At 32.1% G+C, this 27,078-nt stretch overlaps 1 protein-coding gene across 2 annotated transcripts; it reads left to right on the forward strand.

The window, feature by feature from the left end:
- Positions 1-25,833, forward strand: LOC129947176 (adhesion G protein-coupled receptor E3-like). Of its 2 annotated transcripts, none has more exons than XM_056057624.1 (8): positions 1-303; positions 4,466-4,635; positions 9,664-9,769; positions 21,857-22,023; positions 22,083-22,226; positions 22,502-22,688; positions 23,096-23,197; positions 23,260-25,833. In XM_056057624.1, the coding sequence occupies exons 2-8, from the start codon at positions 4,466-4,468 to the stop codon at positions 23,668-23,670; spliced, it is 1,287 nt and encodes a 428-aa protein (XP_055913599.1). In that variant the 5' UTR covers positions 1-303; the 3' UTR covers positions 23,671-25,833. The 2 variants fall into 2 exon arrangements, with proteins under 2 accessions (XP_055913599.1, XP_055913600.1); XM_056057625.1 differs by lacking the exon at positions 1-303 and adding an exon at positions 1,175-1,195.
- Positions 25,834-27,078: the final 1,245 nt, after the last annotated feature.

Here is a 27,078-nt window from a genome sequence, read left to right on the forward strand (position 1 = left end):
GTCTATGGATCGGAACGGAAGTGCGTTGATTTCCTTTATAGAAGCCATGTTTGAAGCATCGGAGCGACATGTGAAATATATTTACTTACCGTGCACTCGATATCTGCATAAATACTGATTATAATGCAATTTTTAACCCAAAATTGAAGTAATTACTACGTCACTAATTTTGTTTGTATTAAAAGAGCTTTACACAATCCAAGTGCGTGTGCGATTGAAAACAAATTGACATTCATAAAGCTACTCGTATAAACTCCATCATATCTCAATACCTTTGTACATATCATTCCATTAATTGTTAGGGTAAGTGACAGTGTTGTTGTTGGCTATCAATTAAATTGTGTTTATTTTCATACCTCTCTTCAAATAGCAAGGACACCTGTAATCACGTCATGTTGTTGTGTCCTTTTTCATGGTTGTTTTTTTTTTTTGTTAACTGAATGCGGGAGTTCGTTAAAGTTAATTGTAGGACACGAGTAAAGCAGAGTTCTGGTTCTGCACGTTGCGTTGCCGGAAACTTTATTCATTGTTTGTGCTAAAAAATAAAAATCAATAAAATTAAACTAATGGGTTGTATAGTTAAAGTTAGCCTTTTGGTTGTGTTATGTTATTTAACATATTATTATGAGTTGTAAGATGTGTGGATGTTTCTATTTTTAGAGCATTACTTAAAGTTTCGAATCAGATTGCCTGACACGGTGGGATTTACCTTTTCGAGCAAAAAGGAATCCCTTCCTACCACATAAAATACTACTTTGGGATTACTCATGATTTATAAACTTTCGTGCAAAGTTGAATGTTGAATTGATTTGCTAAAAATTTGAATTTAGAAAGGTACCTAGGAAAGCAATCGGAATAAATATAAAACACAAAATGGGGAAGGCTAAGGGAGATAAAAAGGAAGAGTGAACAAATTTGCTTAAGCTGAAGTGCTCTGATGATTTTTGTTTATGACGTAGGTTTAAATTCATCTCATATTCAAATGCCTACAGAAGTTAGGTGTAAATTGTGCGCGCTCTGATGTCTACCCTTAAAATATTGTTTTGCATCCCGAATAAGAACAATTTATTCTTTTATACTCCTCCTCAATTAAAGATTACGGTACGGATACTCAGGGAACAAAAAATGATAACACGTTTTTGAATAGAGTAGTAATATTAATATAAGTATTGGAATTAAATATGGCAAGAAAGAAGTAAGTTTTAATTTTTGTATTACTAATAAACATAAAACATTTATTAAAAAAGAGGCTGGGATGCGACCCGAACTGATAACTTCCCATCCCGTTTGTCGATTTGTCTTACTTTTATGATACTTCGAAAACCATTTTTAACAGTTTTTTTTAAGGTTTTACAGTTCTCTGTTGAATTTTTCGAAAAAATAGCTATGTAAAAATTATCAACAATATTTTGCATTTAATGAAATAGTTTGATTTTAAAATCTATTATATATACGAGTATATTTTTAGTCGAAAACCAATTTTTACCAATTTAAGTACCATTTCTCGAATTTGTTTATGTCTTATACAAACAAATATAGGCTATTTTTAACGTTAACAACAATAATTTTGATGACAATACTTTCATTTATTCACGAAACATCGAATATCAATTGTTACCAATTGTGCATACTATTGTTTGTATATTTAAATTTGTATGAAAAAACTGACTGTTGTATTTTTATAAAAAAATATTTTGAATGTAGAAAACAATATTTTCTATAAGATAAAATTAGTTTGAAACCAATATCTTAAATTTTAAAAAAGATATTTGTGTCAAAAACAAATCTTTACTAACTTTTAGTAGTTTTTTGTAAGTTTTTAATTTTTTTTAATAAAACTGTCAATTCGATTCTTTTCAAAATGTTACCAGATGTCAAAAACGTTATTCTTCGTTGTATAAAATTATTTTGGAGATAAAATCATTTTATTGTAATGGGTCCGATTTGTCAAATTGAAAATTTTTACATTTCCGGACGTTTCAAGGTCCCTAGAGTTGAAATAAAAGATTTTTAGAAAGATGTCTGTGCGTGCGTGTGTACGTACGTTTGTACGTCCGTAAGATCGGGACGTTTTTTTTTGTCGTCCATAGCTCAAGAACCAGTTGAGATATCGACTTCAAATAAATTTTGTTATCAGATATAATAATGCTGAAAGGTGCAGAAAGAGCTCTTAAGAAAATTTCGTGGGTTGTTTTTTTACCATATCAGTTTAAAAAAAGGTGAACATTTTGGTTAACCGCAAATATCTTACTAACCATTAACGCTAGAGACTTGAATCAAGTTTCAATTAATATTTTGTAACGTGATACCAAACCAGTATATTTTTGGAAAAAAATCCGATTAACGATTTTTTTTTATAAATCAAAAAAACTAAAAAAAATGTTGTCATCTCCAAAATTTAACGAATAAAAATGATTTCATCTCCAAAACAATGTTGTGCAACGAAAACTAACGTTTTTAACATTTGATAAAAATTTGAGAAAAATCGGTATTTATTGATTTTTGGATCAAATTTCTTTTTTAAAACTTTGAGATATTGGCTTTAAGCTTCTTTTATCTTTTAAAAAATATTCTTGTCAACCTTCAGTAAAATTTTTAGAAAAATCGAATTGACAGTTTTTTTTACAAAAAATAAACACTTAAAAGAAAATTTAACAAAAGTTGGTAAAAATTGATTTTCGACACAAATCTCTTGTCAAAAATTTGAGATTATGGCTTTCAACTAATTTTCACTTACAAGAAATATTTTTGTCATAATTGGGAAAAAAAAAAATTTGAGAAAAATCGAATTGACAGTTTACAAAAAAAATAAAAACCGAAACAAAAAAGTTGGTAAAATTTAGATTTTCGGCTCAAATGTCCTTTCAAAACTTTGAGATATTGGCTTTAAGCTACTTTTATCTTTTTTAAAAATATTGTTGTCAACATTCAGTAAAATGTTGAGAAAAATCAAATTGACAGTTTTCTTACAAACAAATAAAAACCTTAAAAAAATCAATACTTAAAATTGGCAAAAATTTACTTTCGACTCAAATAGCTTTTCAAAAATTAAAAATACTGTCTTAAAACTTTTTTATTTCTCAAAAAATTCGATAGCCAATAGTTTTCCAACTATTCGTTTTTCATATAAAAATAAAATCTACAAAAAAAGTACGCAAATTTGGTAAAAACTAATATTCGGTTCTTGATATCTCTCAAATTAATTTTATTTATCCAATTTGTAGAAATTTAAGAAATGCTACTAAAATTGTTAAAAATTTGTTTTCGACTAAAAATCTATGTAACAAAACTAGATTTTCAAACTAAACTATTTCTTTATATGAAAAACATTGTTGGTAATTTAAAAAAATTTAAGAATAATTCAGCTGACAACTTTTTTAACCCAACACGAAAACCTACAAACTTTTAAGCAAGATAAATCTACAGACGGGATGGGAAGTTATCAGTGTGGGTCGCATCCCAGAATGTTTTTACTTTTTCAATTTGGTTTGATTTATAAAAAAACGTATTTTTTCACAATTTACTTGGTTTGGTAGCGTGTCACAATATATTATATACAATTTAATTCAAGTCGCTAGAGGTTTTGGTTCGTGATATATTGTGTTAACCAAAATATTTATCATTTTTAAATTGCTATGGTTAAAAAGCCACCACTCAATTTTTTAGAGAGGCCTTTCTGCATCTTTCTGCCTTATTACCTGTATAACAAAATATATTTTAAGTCGACGATAAAAGTTTTGCTAACATACGAACGTACGGTTGTACGAACTTAAGAGCACACGCACCCATAGACATCTCTCAAAAAATCTTTTTTTTATATTCTAGGGACCTTGAAACGTCGAGAAATGTCAAAATTTTCGATTAGAAAATAACCGTATTAACCATACTTTCTTGAATCCAAATATCTGATCGTTAATAATTGTTTTGTTTAGGTTATAACACTTAAAATAGGTTGTTACTCTTGGAAGGCTTTAAAAATTGGTTGATAAAGCTATATTATTTAATCCAGGGAAAGGGAAAACGTCAATTGGGATTGAACCCAATACCTCTAGCATTACAGTCCTACGCACTAACCATCACTCCACGGTTATTAAAAATGTTAATAAAAAAAGAAATCAGTTTCAAACATGGATTAACGAGTAAATTAGTAAATTTACTAACTTAAATTTTTTGTCGGCGTCTTTCCTCATTCAGAACGAGTTTGTATTAAGTCAAAATTGTACGCTTTATAATTCGTGAAATCTTTTATGACATCTCAGAAATAAATTACTGGTATAGCGAATCGCATATTTTCGATTGACATTTTAAGTACGAAATCTTGTCAAAATTTCTGAAAGAGAGGAATGAATTAAGAACTTTATTTTTTTAATGTCACTTAATCACTTATTTGGAACAATATTAAATTTCCAGATGAATTTTGTATTATTTTGTGACCTAAAAAAAACTTTTTAATACTCTTTTTCAGATGGAAACGTTTTATTCACATCACCTTCGTACATTTATTCCTGCAGTTAATTCTTCCAGTGTTACTTTTGGAAGTGAATGGGGTTCTCAGGGAAGTGTTATTACGTTGGGTGTAGTTCTAGGCAGCTCTATTAGTTTGGTTGGACTAGCTTTTGCATTTATTACATACAGGTGAGTCAATAAATTAAAATAAAAATCAGAAACTTTGTGGGTACCCTGAAAAGTACAGCTAAAATAAGCTCCATTTTCTTGCAATTTTCAACAACATTTTGGTGTACTGTTAAGAACAATATTTAAAAAACAAAAGAACAGATTTTATAGTACCAGAAGTGAACTGCCTAAAACCTTTTTTGAAATGCTTTTTAAACATTTTTACCATGATATAAATATCGCACAGTGTTTTTTTTATATTTTAACTAGCTTACACAGCATTGTTTTTCGATATTTAGAATCAAAACCTATTATACAACAAATTTTATAGTTTTTAATACATGAAATTATTTAAATTTGCTACAAAAATAGACTACTTGCTACAAAAACTACGAAGCAACAGTTTTAAAGAAAAAAAAATATACTTTTTTCGGAGTTGGTCTTTTTGACAGTTGTCACTTGATTTATACTCAGTTTGGTTTGCCATTTCATAATGAATAGATTTAAAACACATAAATTAATGGAAGGAAACTTGGTGAGTGCATTAACTCTCGTCGTTGTCGTGGCCCACAAGATTTTGCGATTTAATATGGCTTGACTAATTGTTGTGGGGTTAAGTCTAATTTCGATTCCAGTGGGGGTCATTATCCCTACGCCCCCCATGGAAGATTTTTGTATTTCAATTTTCGTAGAATTTCCCTTGCATTCAAAACTTGTCGTATTGCGTTAATGGATATGATCCTGCTTATATTTTTTATTATGTATTAACATAATATAAATCGGAAATCCAGGCTGATTCTTATAGCGCAGCACAAATTTATCAACTTTACAGGGCCAAATTAAAGGGCCTGGGCCTCCACAATACGGGGGCCCCCACAGTAGAGACTTCGGAAATTTTTGTTTCAAATTCCAACTAGTAAACACTAGTAAACATCTTTTCCTTTAAAATGTATTTTTTTTTCGGGGAAAGGCAGCTGCTTAATCTTGTCCATCGGCTGTTTAATTCTTTGATTTCGAAGAACTTGAACACGTTTTTCACAGCCAGTACAGAGTGGCAACGAATTCTGATTAAGAAAATTATCGGAGAAGAAAAGCGGCTAGTTTTTAGTCTTGAAAAAGCTCAGCGACTCTCGTTGGTCTTGTCGATCTGAAGCTACGAAAGCCTTAGCCAACGGCTATTCGAAAATCATGAAAAGCTCTAAACAGCATATTCTCCAATAAAGAGCAAAAAGACATCGTCAGGAAGAAGGAAAAGGTCAATGGAATAGATGAATCGTCTGAACTATTTTACAACGAAATTCTCGAAAATCAAAATTTTAGAGCTACATTCCCAAACATCGAAATTGCATTTAGAATGTAGTTGGTTTTGATGGTAACAAATTGCACTGGAGAGCGCTCATTTTCAAAAGTGAAAATTATAAAAAATAGGCTTCGAACCACGAATAGGACAAAACCGTCTTTCTCTCCTGGGAAAAGAGATTCTACAAGAGAAATAAATTGGAAAGTAGGCCCTAATGATTTACAACTCTCAACCATTCCTGTGTGCTCGTATAATGTTGTCAGGGTAGCTACAGTTTTAAGCAGAATCGAACGGCTTATTTGAGACAGCACTTTTCATGACTAGAATTACTTTTGGAGGATTTGTCAATTCCTCGCAAGAGGCAGTTACTCGTGAAAATAAACTTTAGATGACATAGGCAGGGATCGAACCCAAGACCTCTGGCATGACAGTCCAACGCACTTTTTCTTTAAATTAATTTTTATTACTTCAATCAATCTTAAAGCTAGACAAAAATTCATAAAACTAGCCTAATTAACCATAACTTATAACTAACTTACTGGTTTATTAAATTTTATCTATTTTTGTATATATTAGAAAATTTGAAAAAAAAAAACTAATATCAATATTCCTTTATATTTTAACTTAAAAACTACTTAAATAAAACTTAAAACTAACTTAAACTACCTATAAACTACTTAAAACTAGAACAACAACAGCAGCAAATCTAACTACCAAACATTTTTTGTTTTTCATTTTTCCGTCTTTCATATTTTTTTACATTATTTTTTTATATATTATTTTTGTATTTATATTTTTATTCTACTTAAAACTAAACCCTAAAACTATAAAACAAGTATGTAAGTCGGCCAAGGTTTAAAACCTCATCCCGACTGCCCACTATCAAGTGCCGATTGAAGCCACCAAAACTGATTCTCCTGCTTCATCCTGTCAGTTCGGTCCCCTTCAGACACAGCCCTACTGAACCGAAGGAGCTCTGCTCCGCGATGTGCCATGACGACCCGATTGTACAGGAGTCGCCTATCCACGGTTCCTCGTCTGACGTGGTAGATTAGCGGAACTGCCAATCTATCCTGTATCAGACGGCATCTGTCAAAAAAGAGGAATGCCTCTGGTGGAATGAAGCCGCTCAAGCTTGCACTCTCAAAATACTCGTCGTTCGGATAGAACGCCCGAAGATTAAATTATTGATCGAAGACATAGCCCTTGCAATGTGATCTTGAACGAGTTTTATCACGAAATTGTCGATTCTGTTGATTAGAGCCCCATTGTATAGGATCTCGTTGGAATAGCAATGCACGTAAAAAGATTCGACTGTTCGATATAAGCCGGTACAGCTTCGTAAACACTGCCACTCGAACACCCGAAACTCCTCCATCTGGGAAGGGTTAACGTTGAACTATACATGACAACCATAAAAGATCATCGGCCGTATGAGGGCCATGTAGCAAATTACCTTCACTATCGGGTCAAGCCAACTGCTGTAAAACAGCCGTTTCAGAGCAGCATTTATATGCATGTCGAAATATAAATACTGTTCTAACCAGATACCGAGGTACTTCACTACATTTTTGATCGTTAATCGCAGCCCGCGAAGATCAACGATGACCGCCAATTCTTGCACGTACCCCTCGTGGCCCTAGCCAACGGAGTCCGGAACAACATTTTCTCCGAGTTCTTTACATTTATTTTCAATTTCTAGTCGTCGCAATATCGCTGAATCTTTTCGAAATCACGCTTTAAGAGAATTCTAATAACCTCAAACTTTCGGATCGTTCTGTACGCAATTAGATCGTCGGCGTACCAAATCGACTTTGTAAGATGTAAATGCTGAAGAAAATCGGCGAATTCACCGCTCCGTGTTGAAGACCATGTTTAATTAAGAATGTTGTGGTAGAAGTTACATTGCCAGTCCAACGCACTTCCCATCATGACACGGGTACTACGAAAAGAGATGCTGCAACATGTAATTTATGAGTGCTACACTAAGTTTCTTACCAACTTATTTGTTTACCTTAATTTGTTTTTACTTATATACTCCCGAAAATTCAGTTCGAATAAAATAAAAGTAAAGTTGTCTCTTAACCCCTCGAAATATAAAAATATGAGGTTAAGGTAACACATTATGATATTTAAATTTTGTCAGACACCTTAAGAAAACATTAAAGAACAATTATCAGCGGTGCTCATAAACTCATCTTTATGTTAAATGTGTGACCCCCCCTGTTTAAAAGTCCGCTCTTGAAAAGTCGCTAATCTAATTTCCTTACATCCTTAGAAGAGGATACTCGATGCGTTATTGCTGCTAGAAAGTTGGGCCTCTCGGCTTGAAATGATTCGTACCAGCCGCGGCGGAAACAAGCTCAAAACAATTTTTGTTTTGAAACATAATTGCAAACTTTTTTATTTATATGTAATAAAGTTTAATTCTTGGCCATAACATTACGTTTTATGCGTTTTATTTCTTCTTGAAAACCATACGTCTAAGAAAGTATCTATGTATTTCCAAATATAACCTTAAATGGGAGAGCCGTATATAAAGTTAAATAACTGTATTTTTATTATGTATATGTACTAGCCGATCGAAATTGTTTTTTATTTCTCCCTTCTTCCTACGCACCTTACATTATTTTTGAATAAAGACCATTACGGAGACGTCTGAAAGGAGTATAACTTTCGAGTACTCTAAATTCCAAATGTGGTCTTAAAAATTTGAACAAAGATTAGTAACTATGTATATCAGACCTACCCAGTTATGCATTTTAAATATTTATTTCGTATTAACGGTTTACGCCTTTAGATCACGTTTAGCTTTAAAAACATAAATATATCCAGCTTTATATTTTTCTGTCTTTTAATGAAAGAAATTGTCTTTTACTATTACGACGACTTTCTGTTTTTTGAATTGTTAACCATGATTGGCTACCTACCCTTATACAGTACTTAAGCTATACCTTACAGTATTTATTTTGATCTCCAATGGAAATATCTAGGCTTCAAGTATTCAAGTCACGTATGAAACCCTTTGCATCATTCATTTCTGAAGATGTTAACCCTTAACGATGGTAAATTCTGCTAATTAAATTTCCATTGGCTGTCTGGAGTATTTCCTCTTAGATGCCTTCCTGTTTTATTTGGTTTTATCCTATAAACATTCCACACCTCCTCGTACTTCCTTTAAAACTGCATTTTTGAAGTCTATATACGTATGTACAATGTCTTTTTGATATACATACATACGTACCTTTTTTATTAAGGAATATTGTTCTTGTAAAAACAAAATTTCAACTTCAAAAAACACATTATAAAAATAATTTTTCATGCGAAAAATCAAAGAACCTAATTTAGCCACACATAATAATCTGAACTTGAATACTCCTTTCAGCGTTAAGTATATGTACTCGTATATACAATAAAAAACTTTCACTCTCCTTATTTTTTAGTGAAACCCTTTTCTTTAGGGTTTGCAAATGACACCAACTACATTAAGTATATTTAAGTGAACATAAACCTCTTTAATAAAAGGCTACCAACTTGTCCCCTAATTCTTATTTAAATAAGCTAAATAGAAATTAATGTCCTTTCCGCAACTTTATATATTTATGTATATTTAACTATGTTTATAATGTACTCGTATTTGCACTAGTATCTTACTTGTTTTTGAAAGGTTTAAAGATACATATATATGTAAATATTTAGGTACTAATGTAGAGTGTATTTTGCTATTAAAGAAACATCAAATTTTTTAGTTTATTTTCAGATTTACGTTCACTTGCTGGAACAGCCCTCCTTAGCCTTTTGGCTACTTTATTTATGGCACAGCTTTTATTCGTTATTGGGGTGGGCGGCATACAGGTAAGTAAGCACATAATTTAGAGTTACCTATCCATCATGTTTTGAAATAAATTGTTTTTAACAGACAAAGTTTTATTGAGAGATAAATTCAATGAATACAAATTTAAAAGTTTCTTAATTTTGTTTTTAAATCTACATAATAATCTGTGTTTTTTGTGGGGCTTATAAAGAGGATTAAAAATTAAGTTGCATAATATCAAATTAAAACACACTTATACTTATAATGCGAAAAGTGCACTCTAAACATTTAAGTTTATATTGAAGGCAAACGAAAATTAAATCTCATATTGTCAATGGTTAAAATGTATTTCAATTAAACTGAAAAAACAAACAAAGTTTGAAGTTTTTGTAAAAATTGGTTAGAATGCTATTAAATAATTATGCATTATTTATATTCCATGAAAATCAATTTTTAAAAGGTTTGTTGTTGTTTTTAATATGTTTTAAAAATGTATGTATTTAATTGTCGCAAATGCTATATTTTTCAATTTGTTTTTAATTCTCGGCTTCATGATGTGTACCTCTAATCTGTTACTATTTTTTTTACTTTATTTAACACCTTTTTCCTCATTATCACGATAGCACCAGTCTCGTTTGAAATTAAAGCTCCGATTTCTCGTTTGCATATTATAATATTATGGGGTGTCTTCATAAATGTAGCTATGCATAAACATACATGTGGGTACAGCTTTGGCCAAATTAATAGAACCATTTATTAAATTCCCATAGGAAGTTGTTGTAATGAATCCGATTTTACGAATTAGAAATGTTGACATTTCTCGACGTTTCAAAGTCCCTAGAGTCGAAATAAAAGATTTTTAGAAAGATGTGCGTGCTTGTGTACGTACGTTCGTAAGGCCGTACGTCCGTACGTTCACGATATAAATTTCATCGTCCATAATTAAAGAACCAGAAAAGATATCGACTTCAAATACATTTTTTATAATGCAGAAAAAGCTCTCAATAAAATTGCTTGGGTGTTTTTTTTTACCACAGCAGTTTAAAAAGAAGGTGAAAATTTTGGTTAACCCCAAATATCTCACGAACTAATGGCACTAGAGACTTAAATTAATCTTTATATATTAACGTGATACCAAACAAACATATTTTTGGGAAAAAATCCAATTAAGGTTTTTTGTATAAATCAAAAAAAACTGAAAAAAAATTGTCATCTCGAAAATTGTATGAATACAAAATGATTTTATCTCCAGAACAATTTTGTGCAACGAAAAATAACATAATAATAATAATGTGGTCAAATTTTGAGAAAAAATCAAATTGACAGTTAAAAAAAAAACTAAAAAAACATTCCTCAATTTAACAAAAGTTTGTAAAAATTGATTTTCGACTCAAACCTCTTTTCAAAAATTTGAGATTATGACCTCCAGCTAGTTTTAACATACATGAAATATTGTTTTCAACATTCGGACAAATTTTTAGAAAAATATAATTGACAGTTTTCTTACAAAAAATAAAAACCTAAAAAAGAAAACAATACTAAAACTTGTTAAAAATTTACTTTCGACTCAAATAGCCGTTCAAAAATTAAAAATATTGTCTTCAACCTTTTGTATTTCACAGAAAGTATTGTTTTCGATATTCATTAGTTTTTTTTATAAAGATCCAACAATCCATTTTTTCATAAAAAATTAAATCTACAAAAAATAGTACACAAAATTTGGTAAAAATTGATGTTCGGTTCTTGATATCTCTCAAATTAATTTCATTCATCCAATTTGTAAAAATTTAAGAAATGCTACTAAAATTGGTAAAAATTTGTTTTCGACTAAAAATCTATTTAACAAAACTAGATTTTCAAACTTAACTATAAAATTTTTAAGAATCATTCAACTGACAACTTTTTTAAGCTAACACGAAAGCCTACAACCTTTTAGCAAGACAAATCCACAGACGAAACGGGAATTTATCAGTATGGGTAGCAACTCAGCCTCTTTTTACTCTTGAGTTTAACTGTTTTTTTTTTAACATAGTTAGGCTACATTCAGACGGCGACTATTCGATTCGATTTTTTCACGAATGCGGTTTTATCGAATGCGTTTCACACGAGAAATATTCGATTCGATTTTTTCACGTACGGGTTTTGAGGCGTTGGAGTGGACACAGCACTGTCGGCAGTCAACCGACCATCTTCATCATGGATCCATATTCCACTTATTTTTTATTGGTATAGAAATGTTAACAAGAAACGTCGAAGATTCTGGGTACATGCTCTTTTAGAAAATGGTCCTGAGAAATGACGATGGCTAGTTTTGACAATTATTAAGACTAGAAAAGGAATCTACTCTTCCACGTATGAATACTTATATGAGGCTATGCATCGGTACAAAAATAAAACTCGCCATTTGTTTAAGGTTGCAGATTATTTTTAGATTTATTATTACAGATATTGACAATACTTTATTAATTTATTATAAAGAAAAAAAATATGAAAATGTTTTTGTTAAAGTGATGCGAAATCAATGCTGTCATCAGAATAACTTGCTGAATCATGAGAAGCTTGGGAGACTGGGTGACTAGAATGTGAACTATAGACGAAGCTCGTATTTGGAGTACTAGGTGCATTATGACTGTAGTAATTAGTTGAGTAATATGATGAAGAAGCTTGAGACTCTACAGTCTGTCGTTGAGAAGTACTATTCTTTTTTATCTCCTTCATGAGCTTGGTAACTCCTAGTTGAAAATCTAGTACTTAGTCGTCATTGAATTTGTCCAGTGTTGGAACTAAACCGTGAAAAAATGGCCTGTTAGTTGGTTCAGCTTGAGATGGAAAAGAATACATAAATTTCATTATTTTAGCGTCTATAGGAGATAACTTCGAAGTTGATTGTCTTTTTGTTGGACACTATTTGGTTAACGAGGTAGTTTTGTTAATTTACCTACTTGTCCTTCATTATTTTGAACCATGGAATCATAATATTGATTGGAACTCGTGTCTTCATTACCACCATAATTTTCATTACACTCTAAAGTATCTCCTGATGCTATACTACTGATTGTCATATTAAATATTACAAATTTTCTAAGAAAAGATAGTTAAGTCTACGTCGCTGTACAGCCCGTACAGCTCGTCGTTCCATCTTCTCCTCCACTCCCCTTCGATGCATACGGGACCGTAGATCACACGAAGAACTTTTCTCTCGAAGCGACCCAAGGTGCTTTCATCCGCTTTTGTCATGGTTGTTCTGCACCGTATAGCAGGACGGGGATGATATCTAATATCGCAATACTTTGGTCCCTCGAGAGAGGAAGGAAGACATCTTAATAACTTAAAAATAATAATAATTCGAAAATCGAAAACACGACGTAATGAAAGAATCCGATGAAATTTTGTTCGTGTAAACGACATAACATAAAGATAAGCGCTACTATCATGTATCCCATAAAAATACATTCGAGACTTATCCAATAGTAGTGACAAGTTCGTACGGTATACGGACAAAATTATTTCACCAATACGGTGATATGGTCGTCTGAACGTAGCCTTAAAGTTAACATCACGTCACGAAAATGCAATACTATAAAAACTGTTAAAATATGTTGTCAAAGCTATACAATTAAGAATGTCCTGAGTACATAAACGATGTGCCAAACAGCGGACTTAGTTTATAAATAGTTCTAGGCGATATCAATATCGATATTCTTGATGAAACAGACAAAGATTCTCAAAGTTATATACTGTACTATGGCTTCAAATGGTCTTAAGAGTTTAATTGCTCGTCTTACGGACTCTTCTGAAAGTTGTATTGATCATATTGTAATATTCTGCTTGGTCCGAAAATTAAAACTTATTCACACTTTGTAAAGAAAACACAAATTCACTTTACTTAAATCGCTCCAAAATTATTTATTTAACACTTTCAATTATTACTTTTCAAACACAACTTATACTTCATCGCAGTTCACAATCAATAATTTACCGCTTCGCTTTCGAGCGACTATTTATATCTCTCAAATCGGTTCGAGAAACTACTAGGTTTTTGTAGGCGCTGAATTTTCTCGATACTTAACGAAACGAGTTCTCCTCTAAACCACTAGATATTACCCCTTATTCTAAATGACCTACACAAGTGTTTACTAATACAAATACAACTGTTGCTACGTACTTATTCTAATTTAACACAATAGAAGAGTAAAAGTGATAACGAGTGTATACACATTACATATTAATAAGAAACATATACATACACATTACATTGCCCCTCCCTAAAATTGATCGTCCCGAACAAATCCATCGTTCTCATCACCACTGTAGCGATGTAGCCGGTCGCGATGTACAACTTTAGGTTTTCCACTGACTACCTTTTGTATCCGGTACAGGATGTCGTTGATGTAATGACTGACCTTAACAGTCCAGTTGAAGTTTCGGTGACAACCCCTTTTATCGATGGCGATTGTAAAGCCTCACTCGATCTCCTGCCTGGAACTCTGTTGTTGTGTTGTGGCTCGTATATCGTAGCGTGTCTTCGGTCACTGCACATCTTTATTTTCAACCTGGTATTGTCGTGGATCTGAAGGAGTATTTCTCTAAGGTTCCTTTTCTAGCGTCTTGCTCACTCCTATATGGCCTCCCGAAACTGCATCATGCATCTGTCGCAGAACGTCCATAATCTCGATCTCGGTAAGACTAGCTGCATTCTATAAGACTTTTCATCTGCTGAATTGCATTTACGTCGAAGGACACCCTCTTGGACATGAAACGAGTCCCACTGTGCCCAATAGGCGTTCAGAGTCGGACTTCTTTTGGAGATATCAGCCCATTCTAGTTTTTCTTGGTGTTCCTTCCATAAGAGGATGGGTTCGATAGCTGAGTCTTCTTGTTGAGCCTTTCTCAACTCTTCGTTGCTCCAGTCATAAATGGGATTGGCTGTGGTTCGTTGGACAGTAACCACTTCTTTTTCTTCGAAAATCTGGATAAACCTGGATGTCGTCCCTGGGGCCATCGATACCACAAAACAGCTTCTGCCCCTTAAAGTTGGTTCTGATTCGTTTTCCCGGTGGGAAACAACTTAGCTTTGTTGTTGATAAGACAACTGCAAGTAAAATAATTATGTCCTTGAAAAGTAAACATATATACACTAGTGATGGGATATCAAGAGTTTAAAAAGGAAACAGAACAACAATTTCTAATTATAGACATATTTTACTTCTTCCAACATTTTCTAATATCTTTAAAAACTACTTAAAGTCAGAATTGTTAACTTCTTAGAAAAATACATATTTCAGTAAAAATCAATTTGGATTCAGAACATGTTTATAGACTGAAGATGCTATCTTACGTGTATGTAGTTAATCTACCAAACCAACCAAATCTACTATGAGCTTGTTTATTGACATGACTAAAGCTTTTGATTTGGTAGACCACGATCTATTTCTTACTAAACTTTATAATGCAGGTTTTAAAGGCAGATTTTTCAAATTGCTAAATTCTTATTTAATAAATAGGAAACAAGGAGTTAGGCATATGGAATTTTCAGTTAACCAAGGCAGAGAGAAAAAACTAATCGAGAGAGCCAAATTTCAGACATTTGATATTTCTTTCTCTCTCTGGTTTTCACAAATTAATTCTAGCAAACAATTTTCGTTTGTCAAAAAATTACGGTAAACGTAAAAACGGTTGATTGTGGTGAATTTGTTTTTCTTTTCTCTTTCTTTGAGTTACAGATAGATGGCATTAACAACCAAAACCGGAAAAAATGTGTTCAGAAAGAGTGTATAACAAGGTTAAGGTTTTTTAGACTAGACTTTATTTGTTTTGAATAAATGTATGTTATGTTTATTTCAATAGTAATACCTTCACTAATAACTTAACTGCTGTTTTTTCCAAAATATACTGCATTGAATAGTTTTACATCGAATTAATTATAATCCACAATTTTGAATTTTCTTTGAACACCTCTGAACAGCATGGCATCCGCCATTTTTCGAAGGTGAACGCCATTTTTTTTTAAATGTGGGGAGTATGCACATCTTCTTGCATAAGTATTCGTTCCCCACATTTTTTTATATGGAGTTAATACATATGCAAGTTTATGTGCAAATCGCAGCTTGTAGGCAAAAAGAGAGCAACCGTCGAAGTTGGTTCTCTCGTTTAGTTTTTTTCTCTCTGACCAAGGCTAGTAAAGAATGGTGTGCCACAGGGTTCTGTAATTGATTCCTTGTTTTTTTAATCTACATAAATTCCATTTTCAAACTCAAGTTGAATGGTACTTTAACAGCTTTTGCTGGTGACATAGCTTCCATCTAGTTCTAGTCTTTGAAAGCAATGTGTGAGACCTTGAAATCTTAAGATTGTAGTTTGTTTAAAATAACTGGGAAAGATTAAGATGATTTTAATTAACGTTTTGTATTTAATTAAACCTTTTTGTTTCAAAAAGCTCTTAAAATGATGGGGTAGTTCGTATGCTAGTTCTCTTCAACTCATATTAATAACCCAACAGCATTTAATACTCCTCATCCTAAACAAAAACAGACTGACTAAAAATAAGCCATCATTTTAAAAATTGCAAATTGATCCAATTAGACATTACCCGTGTTTAGTTGAAAAATCTATCCATAGTATAGTAGGATTTTACACGAATAACAAAAACAATATCGTTTATGTGTTTGGGTATTGAATCATAAGTTCTTGATTTAATATATAATGTTTGTTTGATTGGCTTTTAATGATCAATATTCTTGATGCAATTAATAAAAACTAATTCATCTTCTGTTACCCGACGTTTCGCTGGCTATAACAATATAACAATATCTATAGTATGAATAACAACGATAAAAGTTAAAGTACAATTTTACTATGGATGAGTCTTTGACATTTATACGAGTCTCGAAAGGATCTTATGTGAATTCGTTCTCAAATGTTGGTACGATTGACATAGCATTGTATTTCTGTGTTCGTGTTCGTGTTCGTTGAGTAGTTGTGCATTTGGAATCATGTGTGTTTTCCATTTGCGGAAAAAATCAATCTATTACTGCTCATATTATTTAGTGTTGTTACTGAAAATGGACTAACTGGGCTTATTTTGCAAGAGAAAACAATATAAAAGATATTTATGTTTTGCTATGTTTCCACCAAAGGTTTATCTCAGTTTAGATTAAATAAATCTTCATGATGTTTCTTCCGCACAAGGAGATTTGAAAATGATTAAGTTTGACAGCATTTTCTAAAATGCTATTGGTGTTTCGATGTTTCTTATGAAGTGCAAGTGAGATAGTTTGATTCGTGTTAAACAATGAAAAAATGAATAGTTTAGCATCATAAAAGAATATGCTAGCTACTCCATGTGCAATTTTTTTTATTTGAACAATCCAAAGCTATATTTTTGTACAAAAACAAGCAAATATACAGACCATAATGCATTATCTGTAAAATCAACTCCTCCACACAGGGTTTTTCTTTGCAAATTTTGACTCCACTCCGATCCCCGACCAGAATCGAGGCGAATCAAGCTCATTTCAACTGGGTTCAGGTATATAAAGAATTGAGGCGAGCTTCAAACTCGCTTCAACACTACATTTTAATGTAGCAGTCTCCGAACAAACCCCCCTCTTGAAGCAATTGTTAAATGAACTTTTTTTTATAATCTCAATTTCCAGATGTTTTCTTAACATTTCTTCTTGAGAAATTGCCATTTTATCAGTTTTAGTTAGTTTTTTTTGCTAAGTTAATTTTAACTTTTGATTTTAACAAAAATTACTTCTATTTGTGAGTTTGTTTATTATTATTCTGACAGATCTTTTTTCAGTTGTAGATAACAATTTTTAAACACAAAAATCTGGATACTGAGGATCGTTTTGTTCGCAATTGCTCACTTTATTATAAATGGAATTTAAAAAAAACGCACTTATTTATATGTTTGTAAAGTTTTTAGAGAGTTTTTCAAACAAAGCGGATATATTCCTAGTAGAAGTTATCAAATGTACAATTTAGGTGTAAACAGTATGAGCTTAGCTAGTATACGTTCCTTTTGCTTATATTACTTTATTAACTCATTTTTCTTAACATTCAGCTCCTTCCATAATACGAAAAAAAAAAAAAAAAATGTTTACAAAAAATAGTCTGGTTTAATAAAATTTTCTGTATTTAATCTGGAATTTATTTTTAAATTTTGTCAAAGTTTTCTTTAAATAAACACTACACTACTACACTAAAAAACATTTTAAAATCATTTTAGCATTACATAAGTGAGATCGTGAAAGTAGACCGAAGTTCTGTAAGAATTTTAACTTCTATCGCAAAAATGAAAAAAAAATAAAGAAACCAAGATATCCGTTAAAAACTACTTCTAAAAAATAAGAAAATATTAAGATAATGGCTCACCATTTAAAACAAGTTATTGTTAAGGGTTTAGCAATTTATACATCTAAGCAATTTGCTTAATATTTAACAATTTACTAGAGAACAAAATTTTAAGCTTTTGATAACTAGCAAAATGATAATTGTCTTTTATTAAAAAACAAGCATCGAAACATCTAAACAGTGACAGTTCGTGAAAATAAACAGAGCAAATGCGATTAAACGGACCTTTTAATCGGAATTCTCAACTGTTTACTGGACCATTCCATCCATTGCTCTTTAAAGAATAACTGTATAGAGTCAAATGGTTTAGCAAATTGCTAAAAAAAAATCAAACAGAAACATGTTAAAATCAATTAAAATTGTGTTAATTAACTTTTAAGATTAGTAAATTGCTAAAAATGAAGACCGTCATGTTTACATGGTAGTACCCGTATGGTTAGTGCGTTGGACTGTCATGCAAGGAGTCTTGGGTTCAATCCCTGCATGTGCCACCTTACCTTTTTCATGGGTACTACCTCTTGCGAGGAATTACCAAATTCTCCATGAGTAATGCTTGTCATGAAAAGTGCTTTCTGAAATAAGCCGTTCGGATTTGGCTTAAAACTGTAGCTATCCTCCATCCCTGACAACAGTACTCGCACAGAGGAATGGTTGAGAGTTGTAAGTCACTAGGCCCTAGTTCACAATGGACTGTTGCGTCACCCAATTCAATTTTTTTAAATGGCTTCTCCAGCAGGATAGAGACCACGACCGTGTGTGCTGTAATGTTAACGAAGCTCTAATTCTAAAGGTACAACATTTATACTTTTGATTAGTATTCTCAATAACTTGACATTGATTCCATGTAGGTCAAGATTCAAGAGTAGAAATACGCCTTTAATGAAGCATGTTGCTGGACTCCAAAATATTGAATTTTACTTTCTTAAAGTCATACAATTTAAACAGTTAAAACAAATTTTAACTTTTCAAATTAAATAGTTAAATTGTGAATTTGTTACCTTACACTCAGGACATAAGTATGTAATAACCAAAAATTATGAATTGTTCCTATTATTTTGGCGATAGCTGTTGCAGTACACACGTTAGACTATAATGTTTATACTCGTATTTCAACTCGATTTTCTTTTTACAATTTAGAGAAATTCATACATACATTTGATAGCATCCATCTTTCACGTATAGTATAGATACCGTATATATAATCCCTACATTACGGGGAAATCATGACAGTTTAATATCATTAAAGCAGTTATATACATGTGGGTATAGAGCAATAGCAAGAGGCTTATAATATTATCTATCAGGCATAAAACACAATAAGGATTCTTTTTCATCTTGAAGTCATATTTCTATATTTTTTATTAGGGTTTAAGTCATAAGAAAGGACTAAGGGATTGAAAGGATTTTCTCATGTAGTTCGGTTATTAAAAGTAATCAAAAATCGAATTGAATTTAAAGTCTGTTGCCTATGTTCCTACATATACTATACAATTAATGCACACATTACGGCTCTTATATCAAAAACGGTATTTTTTTATTAAATTTATAAATAAATGTGTACAAGGAGGAGACATTTTCTTAACTTGTATGGTTTTTGTGCGGTAGTATTACAATCTGTATTTTTAACTATTTTAATACTGGTTTTAATAAGTTTATGAAAGCTTTGTAAGTGTAAAATTGGAATGACATACTACAAAAAGCAAGTTAACATTTCACATCAATATTACTGGTCAATTATGAAGTTTAAAATTTGTTGGCATCTATTTTATTTACTTAAGATGGCGCTACAGTCCAGGAGGACCTGAATCTCAACCATAATGCTTCTCCACGCCAAGTTGGTACTCTTCCACCTGAGTGCGCCACCTGAGTTACCGTCTTCCTCTATTGCGCCGGCCGCCGTCCCATGGGATTGGATTCGAAGACCTTCCGTTGCGTTGATGTCCATTCGCTCTACATCAGTGTTTTTCAACGTTTTTTTTAGAGGGGTCGCGAAGATTCTTACAAGGAATTCCAAAAGGTTGACTGCAGTTAAACAAACCAATAAAGTTTAAACAGGTTTATTAAGAAAAATGATAATTAAAGGAAATATTCATTTGTGTCAAATAAACAAAAAATAAAAATAACCTATGAAATATAATCCATCTTTAACATTTGAATTAAATTAGCAAAAAGTTATTCTTAATGCGAGGGTTGCGCTTGTTTTTCAGCAATCAATTTCTCCCAACGTGGATCCGTTTTTGCTACATTGAGAATTAAATCGTTTTCCAAATTTAAGCGATTTCTTTCTTTGCTTTTGATTTTGACCATTGATGCAAAAGTCAACTCGCACAGGTACGATGTGGCAAATGGAATCAAACACTTCAAAACGGATAAAAGATCCACCTTTGCCCAATATTCTTCGATATTTCTTCCATAATATTAATGACACATTTCATCTTTCAACTTTTCTAACACCATTTTCATATCAGGTATAAATTCCCTGATATTAATTTCACATCCAACTTCTTCAACAAAAGATTGTGTCGAAGAAAATTAATCTAAGTGGTTTTGGTTGATGACGATGGCCAAAATTCAATTTTGTTTGTAAAGTCATGGATTTTGTATTTAGTAGTGATGATATTTTCATCCCGCCCTTGAAGACTTTTGTTCAAGATATACAAACAAAAAAGTTCGAGATGTCAAAGTTAAAATGTATGAAAGAAAAGCTCTAAAGACTGTTTCCACATTATTTTAATTAAACAAAATTCGAGTTATCGACGTTCGAGCTATCGAAGTTCGACGGCACGTAAAAAAAATCAATGGGAAGTCCGTTTCCGTTTCCGTTTTGATAAAACACTGCTCTACATGCCTTAGCCATTTATTCGTTGGACTTTTATTTATTAACCTGGTCAGTGTCGCTGTACAGTGTATAGCCCCATCTCCATCTATGTAGACGGGGCCAAAAATCAGCCGAACCAAAAATTTCTTTTAAAGTATACCTCAGCAGCATAAATGAGAACCGGGATGGTGATGTCTTATAGATGGTGCCTTTAGATGCTTGAGAAACTTCTTTACAACTCAACTGCCTTCTAAGTCTAAAGAAGCAGTGATTTTTAAGAGTTATTGTCCGTTTGAATTCAGCACTGGTGTCGTTGCCTGAAATTATAGCTGTGCCTAGCTTAGGTAGACAAAGTCCTTAACTACCTTTAAGTTATAGCTGTCCATGGTGACGTTTTGTCCAAGACGTCCTTTTTTGATGACATCATATACTTGGTCTTGCCCATATTGACTACTAAAGCCATCTTTTCCACTTCCGTTGCAATGCTTAAAAAAACTCCACTGACATAATGCTTTGAGCTTCAAATTATGTCTATTATATGCTATCATACGCGGCTTTAAAATCTATAAAGAGAATGGTGGGTATCTTGATATCTTGATATCTTTACTGGTTCTTCAGATATTTATGGTAAACAAATCTTCTCTAAAAAACATTGATTTAGATTCCAGGGACTTTGATACTCCGAAAAATGTCAAAATGTTCAACTTGACAAACCGGATAGATTCCAATAACCACCTATGGGAAGTTTATAACGTTGGGTAAATAAATTCAATGTTAAGAATAAGCGTTACACCTGCCAGATATATACTTTCAATTTTATAACAACCTTTTTAGAATTTACAAAGTTGTAATCATAATTTAGCCAAACAATGTCCACCTAATCTCATTATATACAAAATTTTAAAATATCCAAGACTTCATCATAATATTCTTTAAATTTTTGTATTTTTAGGATCCTGAACTTTGTGTTTCTTTATCGCTGGCATTTTTGTTTATGAAGCTAGCATCTTTATGTTGGATGATTTGCTGCTGTCATCAGGCCCTTAGAACTTTTCGTCATAGTGTAAATTTGATTTTTCGACCCGAACCGAAAATGTGCAAACTGCTCACTGAATACAAGTAAGTTACTGTATTTGGGTTTTAATTATAATTAATTTAAATTTTTAATAAATGTGTAGTTGTTTTTCTTGGGGATTTCCTCTTCTTATGGTAGCTATTGCAGCTGCATTTAAATACAATGAAACATCCAGCGTGAGACCTTGGCTTAAAAAGACAATCGACAATAGAGCTTCAAGAGATGAATTTATAGCAAGACATTGCTGGTAAAAAATTGTTAAAATCTAATAATTGGTGCATTCCACGAAAATACGAGTGGCAACATTTAAAGTTGCTTGTTTTTTTTTTATAAAAGCAATCATTTAAGTTAAAACGTATGTAAAACCATCAACTTTACAGAGTCCCTGTTGCGATTTCTAGAATGATAGTCCAAAACATTACAAATTAGGGACGATTTGTCTGTATATGTGACAGCTTAAGAACGGAATGCACCAGTTAGAAATGATTGAAACACAAACTAAAATTGTATTTCCCTCAACAGGATTATGGAAGGTCAAGCATATATTTGGGCGTATATGGTTCCAGCGATATTCATCCTTTTTATTGGTTTTCATTTAGCGTATCAGGCCAAACATACCGCGAAAATATCCGCGCAAATGCAAGTTGACGTCAAAACAAGGCGTAAATTGATAAAACGAAGACTTTTACAATGTGGCTTATTTATTAAGGCAAGTATTTCTTTTTTTACATTATATACTTTAAAGATTATACAGGGTTTTCCAAGAAAATGTTTCATTTTGAATAGCGATACATGCCTTAACAACGAATTGAGTTAACTAAAAAAAGGGTAAACAATTTGCAGTTACAGTCGCAGTTTTTGAAGGACGAGATTTTATGATTTAACACCTTTATCTTGTTTCTTTGGGGCAATCTACCTTGATTCCTGAGTTATCAAGGTCACTTTGGCGGATGTGCTTTTTGCATTATCAATCACATATCTTTGCCTTGAAACATGAACATAAAATAAGCATTGATTGATTTCTCCTGATTAATTTTCGCCTTAATATCAAAATGAAACTTCGTATTGGAAAACCATTGTCTATAATTAAAAACCTCAATTTTATTTTACTTTTAGATATTAACTTTATTTACCATTGTTAACATATTTGGTTCACTCGCGGCCTTAATGGAAGTAGTAGAACTTTGGGCTGTATACTGCATAGCGCAAGGCGTTCAGGTACATTGTCATTTGAACTTGTATATAATAAAAACTAATAGAGTCTTTCCACAAATAAACAGGGAATAGTAACTGCTTTATTAGTTACTTGCAACTGCCGCGTTCTCAAGTTATACACGTCTTCCAGAGGAACTAAGTTTCAACAGGGAATGTACAATAATTTAAGAGACGGTGAGGGTGGCAGATATGGTGTTCTCACTGTTACAAATCCAAATTATCGTGAAGATGGAGTTCTTCAAGCAGCGCCAGATGAACCACCTGCTATCGGCAATCAACGTGGTGCAGAAACCGAGGAAGACATAGATGGAAGTGGAGATGATACTTTTGTATATGCCCGTTATGAAGAAGAATCTTTTGTGGGGAGACAGATGTCAAGGAAAACAATCCTTAGATCTGGAAACGTCAACAGTGAGCTTACTGATTCACTGCCTACCAACGCTATACAGCTAACACCCTTGCCTCAAACTGTTTAAACAAATCAAAATTCAAGTCCTACAATCTACATATCCACATGATTCCTCATTCGATTCGTTCATTTACGAATTCCTTATAATCATACTGGTTATAGGATACACAAAACTGGAAAGGAAATAAGACAACTGCATTGTGAAGCCCAAGGTGAAAAAGCGGATTGGATAAAGTTTTGTGAATTCAGCAACATTACAATCAACGTTATTAACTACATACATTTTTTGTTAATATCTATGACCTCGTACAAATATAACCTTTAGTTGTCGTTTGGAAAATTAATTTTGCCAATACGGAGTTTTGAGTCGTGATAAAATATGTAAATTCAAAAAAGTCGTGAATAAATAACATTTTGCAATATCCGGTAACACAAACTTCAAAGTATCGGAAGCATCGGTTATAACTATCAGTAAAATCCATAAGTTAAGTAGTATCCCTGTCGTGATGGTAAAGCATCTTGCACATGAGCTGCGAACTACAAACTGTGGAAGTTCACCTATTTTGACTTTTGTTTCACATAAGCTTTATTTCTATTCGCAGACAGAGACGAATTGTCAATTTATAATTACCCTTTTTAATAAACAAAACAAGAGTGGCATAATTTTGAGGTTAAGTTGAGCGCGAACAATTTATTCGTTGCAGTGTGGATGGTATGTGGAACGCGAATAGAGTTTGACAGTTCGTAGCAACAACACTGCAATTCGTTACTAGTAATTTGTTTTTACAAAATTATCTTGTTTTAGAGAACCAAATGCAAATTTTATTATCCTAACAATCAATTGGTTTCTTATAATTTAAATGTGTTTTTGTTTGAATTTGACTTATTGAAATGAGTAAAATCACGTTTGTTCGTCCATTTGTTGTTCGCTCTCGTGTGCAAGGCCCTTAAGTGCGTAGGACTGTCACGCGGTCTTAGGTTCAATCCCTGTATGTGCCACATGTAAGAGTATTGTCTCTTTCGAGGAATTGGAAAAACCTCCAAAAGTAATTTTTGTCATGGAAAGTGCTTTCTCAATTTAATCGTTTGGATTCAGCATAGAAACTGCATGTCCCATCCATCCCTGTCATGACTCGCACACAGGAATGGTTGAGAGTTGTAAGCCACTAGGCCCTGGACTATGCACTATTGCGCAACCTTATTTGTTTTTTAAAATCCATAAGTAAATGTTCAAACAGAAAAAATCTGAAATGTTTTACTGATGACAGTTTATAGCAATAAGTAAAATTATAGGTACTTAATAACCAAGAGCCTTGTGCATGAAACAATAATATTTATTTTGTTTTCCTATTGATCTCAACACCATCAAAGGAAATGGAATTTTGTTTGCATTTTGCAGTCAGCAGAAAAAATTAAATTTCGTTTAACATTAAATAAAATGTATATTTATATAATTTTATAAAATGTATTTTCGAAATGATATGCTTTGATTATTTCCTTTTGAAAAAAAAATACCTACTTGATATTAGAATAAATCTTATGGCATTAATGTTTGGTGAAAAAATAGTTCTAACATTTTTAAAAATAAAATAATTTGTTAACGTTTACTGATAGATATAACTGGCACCTTATGAACGGCTACTCAAGTGATGTCTCGCTGACAGTTGAACAAAAACAAAATATATTGAAATATGTCATTTTTAACATTTACTGGATGTCCCATTTTTAAAGTTCTGAAAAAAAATGTCAACGCTCATGTCACTTTTAATATAATTTATGTAATTTCCTATAACGAAAGCGTATAGGTTGCTGACGACTTAAATTTGATCAGGGACCTAAGTCATCAGCAACTTTTAAAGCTATATTCTCGTTCAACAAGCAGTTATATGAGCTTAGTTATAAACTTATCTATTGTAATAGCTAATTAAAATGTCCAACTTAATAAATACGAGATATTCGAAAAAATGAGCACAAAAATACAAAAGATTAAGAATTCTATGCTACGGGTCACTACGAGAAACTAAACAAAGTTAGCCGAATTATTTGAATAAGAGAATATAAAATAATTTATTAAAATATTGTTAACAAAAAATATTTTTTTTAACAAGATATGAATATAGCATATACTCAAAATGATACCGAGCGCCTGAATGACTTATTTAAATAGATATTAGCTATTTTTATTGGTATTTGAAGTTATTTAATAAAGTTCAAATATTTACATAATTTATTTTAATACTTTTTATACAAATTATTGACAGGTTCTATAAAGACCTGAAAACGAATACCGTCATATAAAAGCTATTTACATTTATGAAAGAGCATCGTGCAGTTCTAGTAGCTGATTTTAAGAACTTTAACGATTTTAATTTTACATCTTTTTTCTACTGAAGACAAATTTAGATAAATTATCTTACTAATGACAATGGCGGATCCACGGGGGGGTCGTAGGGGTCATGACCCCCCCTGGGAGATAATTTGTTTGCTTTTTCCCTTCAATTCAAAACTAATCGTATTGCGTTAATGGATATGACCCCCATTTTATTTTGAATTTTTTATTTTTTTGTATATGAAAACAACATTTGTATTTTACTTCCTTAAACTTTGTTGCTAAAAGCACTACTTTTGACTGGAGATTGGAATAGGAACATAATATGAATCAGATATTCAGCACTATTCCAAAAACACAGCACAAATTCATCAACTTTTGACCAATTGACGATCAGGGGGGGTCATATGAGCCAAAAAGCTCATACAGTTAAGTTGTATAAGTAAAGATTTCATTTAAAGATTTATTAGTAATTTAACGACATTTACCAAAAAGTGGTTTGCTGTCAAAAACAACTTAAATTTTGATTTTCGCTCAATTTAGAACTTGAAAAAACTTTAGTCATCCTTTAAATTATTTTCATTAAAATTGTTTCTAAGAAAAAGAGCAAATATTCAAGTTCTTAAGAAGAAACCTTGAGTAAGAGATCATCAATTTTATATTAAGTTGTCTTTGTCTTTGTCTAGCCTTCAATTTTATAATTACATTTTTTTGACACACATAAATAGTGATTATTGAAGTGATTTTTACTGTGACATATAGGAACTATATAGCAAGTTTTGCTATATAGTATAATAGTTTTTAATTAAATATGACATTACGACGGTAGAGAAGTCAAAAAAAAGTGGGTACCCAGATTCCTTCCGTCTGTCTGTCTTTCCTGGCCCCTACAGTCCAAGCAAGTTCTGATTGAAATTGAGATTTTCGGGTTGAGTACGATTTGCCGATTTTTAAAATGTCGATTTAAAAAAGTCGACCATTATAATGTCGATTGTCGAAAAGTCGATTGATAAAAATACCGACCGAACAAAATGCCGACTCTTATAATGTCGATTTTGAAAATATCGACTAGTAAAAGGTCGACAGTGACAAAGTGAATGATGTTCACATGCATGCGGCGCCGCATGCATGTGAACATCATTCACT

Source organism: Eupeodes corollae, chromosome 2, assembly GCF_945859685.1.
Source record: "Eupeodes corollae chromosome 2, idEupCoro1.1, whole genome shotgun sequence".
NCBI classification, from domain to species: domain Eukaryota; kingdom Metazoa; phylum Arthropoda; class Insecta; order Diptera; family Syrphidae; genus Eupeodes; species Eupeodes corollae.